This window comes from Camarhynchus parvulus, chromosome 20 (genome assembly GCF_901933205.1).
Source record: "Camarhynchus parvulus chromosome 20, STF_HiC, whole genome shotgun sequence".
NCBI classification, from domain to species: domain Eukaryota; kingdom Metazoa; phylum Chordata; class Aves; order Passeriformes; family Thraupidae; genus Camarhynchus; species Camarhynchus parvulus.
Genome location: NC_044590.1, coordinates 7807001 through 7817788, shown reverse-complemented (window position 1 = coordinate 7817788; position 10788 = coordinate 7807001). Strand labels below are relative to the sequence as shown.

At 63.3% G+C, this 10788-nt stretch overlaps 1 protein-coding gene across 1 annotated transcript; it reads right to left on the bottom strand.

The window, feature by feature from the left end:
• Window positions 1–2463: 2463 nt before the first annotated feature.
• SLC12A5 (solute carrier family 12 member 5) lies at window positions 2464–10438 on the bottom strand. Its single transcript, XM_030963214.1, has 17 exons — window positions 10330–10438; window positions 10106–10163; window positions 9287–9461; window positions 8372–8490; window positions 7980–8078; window positions 7769–7888; window positions 7489–7593; window positions 7232–7400; window positions 6077–6272; window positions 5827–5996; window positions 5614–5745; window positions 5321–5428; window positions 5033–5155; window positions 4759–4946; window positions 4411–4425; window positions 3732–3865; window positions 2464–3242 (listed from the first exon to the last, which is right to left on the bottom strand). The coding sequence occupies exons 1-17, from the start codon at window positions 10421–10423 to the stop codon at window positions 3151–3153; spliced, it is 2097 nt and encodes a 698-aa protein (XP_030819074.1). The 5' UTR covers window positions 10424–10438; the 3' UTR covers window positions 2464–3150.
• Between the last annotated feature and the right edge of the window lie 350 nt (window positions 10439–10788).

The window sequence follows — 10788 nt, the reverse complement described above, 5'->3', positions numbered from 1 at the left end:
CCTGGCGCCGTGAGGGTGGGTGCTCTCTGCAGGCTCAGCAGAGGCTGTGCATAACCTGTCCCTGCCCTCTGCCCTCTGCCAGGGCAGCAGGGGACCGTGCTCGCTGCCTCAGGCCCAGCAGCACAGGGGGCAGCAGCCAAACTGCAATTAGAGGGCAACTGCAGGGAGTGAGTGGCATCTTGTGAAGAGGCAGAGCAGCTGGCAAGTGCTCGAGGCCCAACAACATGGTGCCAACACATGAGCTGTGTGGGCAGGCTGCTGTGCCTCCCCCGCTGCTGCTGAAGTGCCTCAAATAATTTTGGGAGGCTGGAAACAGCCGGCGAGCTTGTGTGTGGTGCTATAGGGCCAGCTCCAAGGGGCAGAGCAGCTAGACACTGGCAAATGCTGGTTCCCATGGGCTGCCCTTCCCAAAACTAAAGGAACTTTTCACTTGCAGACCCCTACCTGCTCTTCTCACAGCTCCTGGGCTGCTGAGGCAGCAGCAGGACCGGAAAGTGCTACCCCTGTGCATCTGCACCACTCGTCAGCCCTGAGCTCCTGTGCTGAAGCCAGGTCTCAGCCCAGCCTGACAGTCCCCCTGTAAATGCTGAGCTCCCCATGCCTGTGGGAGCAGCTTCCACAGCAGCGTCTGTGGCACAGACCTGCAGCCACACAGGCCACCAAGCTACCCCGGCAGAAAGTCTGGCTGTGACTGGGACTGCTCCTGGAAAGAAGGGAGGCACTTCGGGAGTGATGGAAATGTAGGAGCAAGGTATGAGCAGGCACAGATGTGCAGCTGGGGCTTGGTTTTGGTCTAGGAGTGTGTCCAAGTAGTATCTTACAACCAAAACAAAAAAATCCAACATCAAAAAACCCACTGCTTTCTATCCAAGCATCCCCAAATAGCTTTGGCCTGGACCTGGAGTAGAGGAGCTCTGAAAGGGAACAGGGGCTGGAGTGGCCAGTGCAGGGGGGGTTTCCTGTTCTCAGGGAGGCAGGAGCCAAGGCTGGCAGGGGGTGGGGTGGGCAGGGAGCTGGGAGCAGTCAGGGCTGCCTGTGCCAGGCAGGAGGCAGCTGCTGCCTGGATGGACACCCGTGGGGATGCTGGAGCAGCACCCGCTCCCCCTGCCCCTGCTCAGTGCAGAGCAGCGCTGGGGAGCGTCTGGAGGGGCCGAGGGGGCGAGTGCTTCAGCACAGGGGCTCAGCTCTGGCCAGGGACAAAGTGCTGCCCCAGGGCCCAGGCTGGCACAAAGCCGCCAGCGCTGCCGGGAGAGGGCAACTCTTAGCAGGCTGCACTTTGAGTGGAAGCTCAAATCTGCTGTGAAACAAGTTCAGAAAAGTCTGTGACTTCTTTTCCCTGAAAACTCTTAAGAAGCTAAATTGAGAAGAGAATAAACCTGCGACCTAGCCCTTTCCCAGGGGCTGCTGGTGGCCGAGGAAGGCTGCAGCCTCCACCACCACTCCGGAGCACTCAGTGCGACGGATGGGCTCCTGGTTTGTGCAGGAGCAGCCCGGCTCAGCTCCCCGTCCCTGCGGCCTGGTGCTAGCAGAGCCCTGCATCTCTCAGAATAGATATAGATCTCTATATATAGACTTCATCTGGTTCTATTAACATAAATATGATCACTTTAAAAATACACGTACTGTATTATGTACACTATGTACATGGGGCTGGGGCGGGCGCCAGCGGCACCCTGCTGCCCTCGCACCGCTTCCTGCGTGGTTCCTGGAACCGTTCACATTTGTTAAAAGCGCCTCAGTTTCTCTTCTGTGAGAGATGCTGGGGAGGGGGGCGGGGGGGACGGCGGCGGGGGCGACCCTGCAGCTGCTGCCAAAGATAAGAGGCGTTTGATCTGCCCCGGGGGGCTCTGCGGCTGTGGCTGGTGCCGGCGCTGCCCTGGCCAGCCGGGTGAGGGAGTGTCAAGATGCCGGGGGGACAGAGGGACCCCTGCAGCCCCCCACTGTGACGTCTTGCTGGTCATATCAGCAAACAGCCTTTGCATATGTTAAAAATACACACAGATCCAGACTGTCCTACAGCCCCCGGCAGCATCTGCGACTGCCTGGGGCCGCGGCCAGGGCTGGGTTAGCAGCAAAGCCCTGGGGAGCAGCAGGGAGTGGCACAGGGGAGACCCAGACACATGTGCAGGTGCTGGGCCCTGAGAGCCCCCAGTTTAGGGCGGCGGGGGAGCAGGGTGGGGGTCCGGGACACCCCTGTGCCAGGCCAGAGCAGGCACTGGTGCCTCGGGGGTGCCCAGCTTACGCTGCATATGGCTGGGCCCCTGCGCGGCTCCCGACACCGCAGCTCCACACCGCGACTCCTGCGCAAGCACCTGCACAGCGCCGGGAAAAGAGAGCCTGGAGTCAGGCAGGGGGCCCAGGGAGCAGCCTAGGTCAGGGTCCTGCTCTCACGGCCTTGCTGCGCTCCAGCACCTGAGCCCGCACAGCCGCCCACCCACCCTCTGCCTCCTCCAAACCATCGTGCTGCATCTCCACAAGCTCAGCCCGCGCTCTCCGGAGACATCGGTGCCGAGGCAGCGGCGAGCTGCGGCTGTCCGGGCCCGTGGCGGGGAGGGGCGGCGGAGGAGCGGTGCCGAGGGAGGCAGCCCCGGAGGTGAGGGCCCCGGAGGCAGCCCCGGGCGCGGCCGGAGGTGGGGAGCGTGGTGCTGCGGGCCTCTCTCTCCTCGCAGGGCCCTCGCGGGGCAGGCGGCGGGCACAGGGCACAGGGCACAGGGCACGGGCGCGTCCAGCCGAGTCTGTGCAGGAGTAGCAGCACGGTGGGGCCAAGGTCCGTCTCGGCACGGCCGCCCTCAGCCCGGCAGGGCTGCAGCGGCAGTGCTGGGGCTGGCGGCGGGGCTGGCCCTACCAGGGCAGGCGGGCGGTGGCGGCAGCGCCGAGCTCTGGTGCTCAGTCCGCGGTTCACTGTATATATTTATATATAAACAAGGACAGCAGTGCTGTGGTGTTGCAATGAGGAACAGCTGCTCTGGTGCTGGATGCTCCCGAAAGATCTGGTGCTGCAGTTCGAATGGAGAGATCAGGGGCACGGCCAAAGCCAGGAGAAGGTTCTGCGCACCGGCTGCCATCCGGCCTTCCCTCCTCCCCTCCGGGAGCGCGGTGCAAAGGGGTGGCAGGGCTCTCAGTGTGCAGACAAACCTCTCACGCCGTCTTTCAGGAGTAGATGGTGATGACCTCCCGGCCCCCACCACGCACCAGGAGCACTCTGTCCAGATGCTCCGTCAGCACCTCCAGGAACTCCATGTCTGCACAGCTGTCAAGGAGGACAACTTGGGGAACACGGGGACAGCCCTGTGCCATCCCTGCCCAGCCCCAGCTGAGCCTGCAGCACGGATACCTCCACACCAGAGCCAGGAGCTGGCAGGGTCAGTCCCAAGCCAAGGGGCCAGGGAAGCCCACCCGTGCTGGTGCTGTGTGATGGGATGGTGACTGAGCCAGCAGATGGCTGAGCCCCACAGACCTCTACCCGGGCCCCTGTCATGTGCCACTGCACTCGTGGTGTAGGTGCAGTGTCATGTGCTCCCACCACCTGCCATGTGCCAGAGGGGCAGGCTGGTGCCAATGACAGCCGCGGGACTCAGCCAGGAGCAGGAGGTGTAGGAGGGGGTCCAAGCTCAGGAACTGACCTGTGCCTTTTGGCACTTGCCTAAAGACCCACCAGTTTTGGGCAAAACATGGACCCTGGTCCCCCTGACACAGAGGAGTTCTGGTGAGTGGCCCCACAGGAAGGATACAGTTCTCATCCCCTTTCCGGTTACGGGGAGGCCCTGGCATGTTCAGCAGGACCAGCTTGGCATCCTGGGACTTCTTCACAATCACCTCATTGAGCCTCACAGCCGTGTGCATCCTCCTCACGTTGGACTGGTTCCTGTGGGCGACAGCACGTGTGGGCACGGGACAGGCAGGGTCAGCCTCCAGCCCACACCAGGCCCAAGGGGCCACAGGGCACACTGGCCTCCTGCCCTCGGGCAGTGCAGCCTGGGCTGCAGCACAAACTCGGGGTGCAGCAAGCTTTGCCAGGCACTGCACCGGTGACTCTGAGCCTGCACTGGTGGCCATGAGCCGCAGGGCCACGCACGGTGCCCATGGGCAGTGGCAACCACGGCTGCTCGGGGCCAGGCTGCATGGGACTGAGCAGGAGCAAGTGTCACCGTGGGTGCCCAAGCCCAGGCTTGCAGGGAGCTGCTGGCAGCATAGCAGGGCAGCTGAGGAGTGTGTGGCACGGGCAGTGCACAGTGCACGGGGCTGGCAGCCAGAGCTGCCCGGGTGAACTGTCTGGCAGTGCAGCTGTCACGGCTCACTGAGCCGCCCTCCTGCACAGGGGCAACCCCCACGGCTCCCATCGTGCTGCCCCATGAGCACAACCCAGCTCCCTCCACCCCAGCCCCGGCACCCAGCCAAACCCAGACTTACAGGTTCTCCCACTCCCTGCCAGGAGCATGATGGGGTCGGAGAGAGAGAGAGAGGGAGAGAGAGAGAAATGTGGTGAACACCAGGTGGGCACCCCCAGCACCCACAGCACACCCAGCCTGGGCACCCCATCCCTTGCCAGCACAGTTCCACACAGGATCCCCTCCCCACCTGCCCCCAGCCCCTCTGCAAGGGCACGCTCAGAGCACCCAGGCTGCCTGACCACTCCTCAGGGCAAGGATCAAGCTGGTGCTGCCAAGGCCCTGCCTGCACCCGCGTGGCTGAGGCAGGCAGGGACAGCCAGGGTCACAGGGCATGGGTGGGACAAGGTGGCAGCATGGGGGGCCGTACGGCTTCATGCTGAAGAAGTCTTTGATGCCCTCAGGGCTGACAGGGCTCTTGCTCTTGTTCTTCTCAGCAACGGACTTCTCCTTGGTCCAGGTGAGATGCACCTTCTCAGGGGCTGCCTCCACCTCATCACCAGGAGACTGAGAGCTGCTGGAGAAGGTGGTGGCGTTCTTGTCGTGGATTAGTTGGACCTGCAGAGGGAAGAGGAGAATGGTGGGCAGGGCCTGGGGTCTGGGGCTAGCTACCTGCCTGACCGTGTCTCGGTACAGCCCCTCACCTCCTCCTCTGGCTTCTCCTCGCCATCAGCAGCCTGCTCCTCGGGGACGTTCAGGCGCAGGCGGGTGTTGGCCGGGTTCTTGCGCCGGATGGAGCCACGGGACTCATCCGTGATGCTCTGGATCTGTGTGGGAGGGATCAGCCAAGGGAGTTGGGCACAAGAGGGCTTGGCTGGGCAGAGCCTAGCCTGAAGCCCATGAGGATGAGCACACAGAGCTGCAGGGCAGCTAGGTTCACATCAGAGCCACCACAGGGGTCAGAGCCCACCCAGCCTGTCCTGCAGCCTCACCTCCCGCTCCCGCTCATTCTTGGTGAGGTGCATTTGTTTGAGGATCTGGGAACGCTGCTCCATCACCAGTGTCTTCTCATAGGTGTAGGCAGAGATGTCACTCTCGTGCTGTGGGGAGAATAGAAGAAATTTGGGGCAGGGTTAGCTGAGCTGTACTACCTGCTCCCAGCATGGCCCAGCATGTCCCCGTGGCGCTGTGTCCCCCCATGGTGCTGTGTGCCCCACGTCAGGCTCTGTCTGGCTCCCATGCACAGCGTCCCTGACTGCAGCACATGCCCCGTCCCAATGCTCACCATCTCCACCACTTCCACCTCTGCGGTGATGCGCAGGTGGTACAGGAACGTGGTCAGGTCCTTCTTCATCTGGATGCTGTTGTCATCCATCTGTGCCACCGTGAAGATGCGCATCTTGCACTTACGCCACACCTGCAAGGGATGGGGGAGGCTTGGGCACGGCTCAACAGAGACAGGGACAGCCCCAGCCCAGCACTGCGGGGCTCAGCCTACCTTGTGCTGCCGCAGGAGGAAGGGCAGCAGCATCAGCATCCCCCCATCATGGACAATCCACCAGACGTCGATGTGGCCCTCCGAGAACCGCTCCTGGTTGCCCGGAAACATGGCAACATTCTTGGCCACCAGCAAGGCCAGATGCCCAGCTGTGGTCTCTCGCACCAGCTCTGGGAGGGGAAGGGCCACGTCAGCCAGGGCAGCTTGCAGCCCCCCAGGCCCAGCAGTGCCCACCCTCCACGGTGCCTACCAATGAAGTTCCTCCAGGTCTGGTGGTCCTCCTTCTGGCGCCAGCTGCGGGGCCAGCCCACCAGCACTGTGTTGTGCTGCAGCCCCCCCAGCCCGCTGGACTGGATGAGGTGGGACATGCCATCCCGCAGGTTAGAGGAGATCACCACCTGACAAAAGCCCTTCACCTTCTCCGCCTCCATCAGGCGCCGGATGGACTGCAAGGGAGAAGGAAGTCAGAGATCCCAGGGTCTTAGGGATGGGCATGGAGCAAGGGTACAGCAGCTGCCAGGCCCAGCAGTGGCCCAGCCCAGGCCAGATGAGGTACAGGGTGCAGGATGTGGGGTACAGGGTATAGAATGGGGGTGCAGAGTATGGGATACAGGGCTGTGAGGTACAGGGTGCAGGATGTGGGGTACAGGATATAGAATGGGGGTGCAGGATGTGGGGTACAGGGTATAGAATGGGGGCGCAGAGTATGGGATACAGGGCTCTGAGGTGCAGGGTGATGGCTGTGGGGTGCAGGTCCTCACAAGGTGCCTCTCTGTGCCCCATGGCAGGCCAGTGGCTCCAGGCCAGGGGGGCGATACACAGCAGAGCACAGAGCTGGCACACAGCTCTGCACAGTGCAGAGTGGAGGGTATCCTTGTGCCAGGGCTCTGACAGGTGGCAGAGCAGCAATTAGAGTTATTTACTCAGAGAAATTATAACATGTCTGCATGGGAGAGAAACTGTTTGCTTCCAAGGGCTTAATCTCATTAATGTGCCGCCCCGCGGGTGCGGGGGGTGGGGAGTGCTCTCACTCTGGCGGGGAAAGGCTCATCTCCCACCTTGCCTGGCACCAGGGCCACAGAGACTGTGCAAGGGTTGAGGCTGAGGAGTCTGCTCAGCCCAGGAGCACAGCAGCTGTGCCAAGTCCTGCAGCAGCTGGCCAAGACTGGGACCAGTGCTTGGCTGGTGCGAGCATCTCTAGTGTCTGGGAGAGGAAGAGGAGCCCAGAGGTCCCTGTGGTACTGCAAGCACCAGTGAAGCATGGAGTCCTCAGGCTCTGCCTGATGCCACTGAAAGCTCTTTGGGCCGTCCCAGGGCCACCAGCCCTGGCCATGGGGCAGAAACAACCCTGGGCACCTGGGGACCTACTGCTGGCATAGCCTGTCCCAGTGCAGGCAGCTCTCACCTCCTCCGCCCTCTGTGCCTGAGGATGGTTGTCCAGGAAGGTCCCTTCTAACACCGAGGCCACGATAGTGAGGCCCTTCCCAGCCTTGAGCTGCGAGGTGAAGGACAGGAGCTGCGGGTGCACCACGTTCTGCTCCTGATCCCCACGGACCAGGACCAGCAGCTGCGGCCTGGAAGGAAGGTCCTGCAGTCAGTGCCCGCACCCAGCTTGTCCCTGCCCCGGAACCCTGAGATGCCCATCTCCCTGCCCAGCCTCACCTCCAGTTTTTGGTGTGTGGGGGCCCTTCCTCCAGCCGCAGCAGGGCATAGCGGGCTGCACTCAGGGACAGGCCCCGGATCCCATCACCCCACTCCTTCTCCGCCCTGCAGGAGCCAGCAGCACTTAAGGGATGCCCATGGCTCTGGCCACAGAGCACCACGCTGGCACCCTGGAGCATCCTGAGACAACCAGCCTAGGAGAGCCCAGCAGCCACTCTGATAGGCCACATGGCCATGGGGGCTGGCCAGGACAGGAGCTGCAGGCCGTGGCCTCCCTTACCCGCGGTACTCGATGTATTTGTAGATGAGGCCAGCGATCAGCATGGCCACCAGCGCGTAGTACCAGGAGCAGATGAACATCAGCGCCAGGCAGAGGCTCATGCCCAGGAAGGACAGGGTCCTGCAGAGGGCACAGAGCTGTCAGCCTGCCCTGGGGCCCCCCAGCAGAGTGTCCTGGGTGTCCCTGTGCTGCCCCATCCCACCCGGCTCACCAGTGGTAGTAGCGGAAGCGGGGCCGCCAGTTGGGCGTCCGCAGCAGCGTCTGCACCGCACACGCCAGGTTCACAAACATGTAGCACATGAGGAAGAACCTGCAGGAGAGAGCAGGGGGCTGAGTGGGTGCAGTGTGAGGGACTGAAGTCTCCACATCTCCTGGCCCCGGGGTGGCCAATGCTGGAGCACACCCTGATGGACAGAGAAGCAGTGCCATGGACGAACCAAGCCTCAGTGCTGGCCAAGATGTGACCCCAGAGTTCCTGCAGGGCTCCCCTCATCCCAAGCAGGGGCCAGGGCAGCAGCTGCGTTCCCCTCTCCCCCCGAGGAGCAGAGACCCACACACGCCACCCGCTGTTGTGAAGGGGTGGGTCGACAGCACGCTGCCTACATGGAGAGGATGGGAGCCACCTCGTCCAGGGAGGCGATCAGGATCCCGATCTCGCAGATGCAGGCTGTGAGCAGCAGGGCCCATGTCGGCTCCCCGTTGGCTTTGCCATGGCCAAAGACCTGGAAATGGGGGGAGAGGGGCGTGTCAGGCTCTGCGGTGCCCTGCGGCCCTGGGCAAGGGCACTCAGTGCAGCCCGATGAGACTGGACCCCCCCATCCACCCAGCCCTGGCAGGAGCAGGGACTGGGAACACTGGGTGCCGTGAGCTGGCACATGTCCCATTGGAATCTGCCAGGAAAGCAGTCCCAGCGCTGGCTCCTGCTGACAGAACAGTCCCGTTCCCGGCAGATCCCGTGGCTCTCCCCACTCCCCGCACAGCAGCCCCTGCAGCCCACCAGGGACGAGCCCCAGCTCACAGCCTGGCCGCAGCAGCACAGAGCCGGGCACGCCGGGCTGGGGACGGACACACAGCCGGGGGACAGCGGCCCCTCCTGCGGCTGCGGGGGGGCCGGGGAGGGGGCCGGGGGCGCGTGTCCGGACGCATTAGAGGGTGCGGGCGGTGCGAGCGAGAGCTCGGGCTGGGGCTGGCAAGGAGAAGGAGGGAGGATAAAATTAGCCCGCTCTTCCCTGGGGGGAGCTGTCGGGTTGGATTTGGAGAGATGAGGTTGTGGGAACGCGTCTTCAGAGAGCAGATAAAATATGAAGCGGCACGGCAGCGGGGGGGAGGGAATTCTGACCTTTGCCGACACTCTCCTCCCACCGATACCGCAGCCAGAGCCACCACGGCCGCCCACCGCCGTGACGGTGCCAGTGCCGGCGGGACGAGGGCAGGGATGTGGGGCTGCTCCGGCAGCGACGGCGCCGGGGGGAGGCAGGGTGGGGTCCCACAGTGGGCGCTCAGGGTGGGGTCACCTACCCTGAGGAAGGGAACGATCCCATCCCTGGAGATGGCTTGCAGGAGGCGAGGGGCTCCGGTGAGACTCTGCAACCCCGCCCCGCAGGTGGAGAAGAACGAGCCAATGACAATGACCCACGGGGACGGCCACGCCAGGGTGCCAACCACCAGGTTCCCGTTGACAGCCTCACCAAACCTGCGGGGCATCGGCATCACCTGCAGCTCCATCGCATGACCCAGCACCAGCACCACAGTGGCACAACCCAGCCCCCCACAACAGCACCACTCTGGGGCGATGCGATACAACTGGGATTTTGACTCCAGGGGTGAGCAAGGGAGCAGGCTCAGAGGTTGCCAGGGGTCTGTACTCATCCCTGTACCCATTATCACGGCAAAGGACAAGGGCAGGTGTGGGACAGGACTCCTCATCCCTGTGCCAGGGGGGCAATGATGATGCATGCAGTTGGATCCTGTTTGTGTTGGTGCTGGCGACCCAGAAGTGTCACCTGCCACGTGCGGTGAGCAGGGCTGCCCCAGATAAGCAGGAGCACAGGCAGCCCTGCCTGTTGACAAACAAGTGGCTGCCTGCAGCCCCGGAGGGGGAGGAATGCAGCAAACATGGATGGCTGGGATGCACACAAGCCCCCAGTGCTGGTTACAAGCTCCAGCCCCCCTGCCTGGTTACTCCCATGAGCCCCTCAATGCTCCCATGTCTGCCCAGCGTGTCCTGGTTGCAGCCTTCCCCACACCTCTGCCTGCCCCTGGGGCTGCCCCTGCCCCAGCCTGTTCCCGGGGGCTGCCAGACTCTCCCCATGCCCCCCATGGCCTTGGGACACTCACTTGTCACGCAGGACAACCCCCTCGATGCATGCTCCAAAGAGGACAACAGAGCTGATATCTGCCGGGTAGTCAAGGAGAGCCAGGAGGATGCAGAGTCCTGCCTGCCCAGCCAGTGGGTGCTGGGACCCTGTCCCAGCCCAGTGAAGCACCCGAGCTGATCTGCCCTGCAGAGCCCAGCCACCCCCAGCCCCACAGCCCAGGCTCAGGCCAGCCCTGAAGGATACAGACCGCAGAGGTGGTGGCAATGGCCAGGATGGTGCCCGTGGGGATGGACTTCTGGGCATCCCGCAGGTCTCCCGAGCGGTTGGAACCAGCCATGATGCCTGGCGAAAGAGGGGATGGTGTCAGGGGGAGCACAGCTACAGCCCATACCTGTCCCAGATACCCTCATGCGAGGCACTATGTGAGCCGTGGGCACAGCAGGGCACGGCTCGGTGTGAACCAGGATGGGAAGCAGCCATGAGGGACGGGGGAGAAGGCACTGCTGCAGCTTGGGGTACCCAGCCTGCTCTGCTCACCCCCCTCCAACACTTCCCCCCCTACCCCAAACCGCAGTCTGAGGCCACTCAAGGATTAGGCTCAAAAGCTCTCAAGTGCCTTGTCTCATTAGCCCTTAATTAGCTCAAGCAGGGACGGTGGCTGCCGCAGGGGCAGGGACAGGGTCCAGCCCCGACGTTGCTCGG

Bases quoted from the DNA above. Each gene is read 5' to 3' on its own strand.
- SLC12A5 (XM_030963214.1), bottom strand. From the start codon at position 10,423: ATGGCTGGTTCCAACCGCTCGGGAGACCTGCGGGATGCCCAGAAGTCC. The intron at 5,746-5,826 runs GTAGGCTGAGCC...CATCCCTTGCAG, and splicing joins TCCTCCTGCGGCAGCACAAG to GTGTGGCGTAAGTGCAAGAT. The intron at 5,429-5,613 runs GTGAGCATTGGG...TTCTCCCCACAG, and splicing joins AGGTGGAAGTGGTGGAGATG to CACGAGAGTGACATCTCTGC.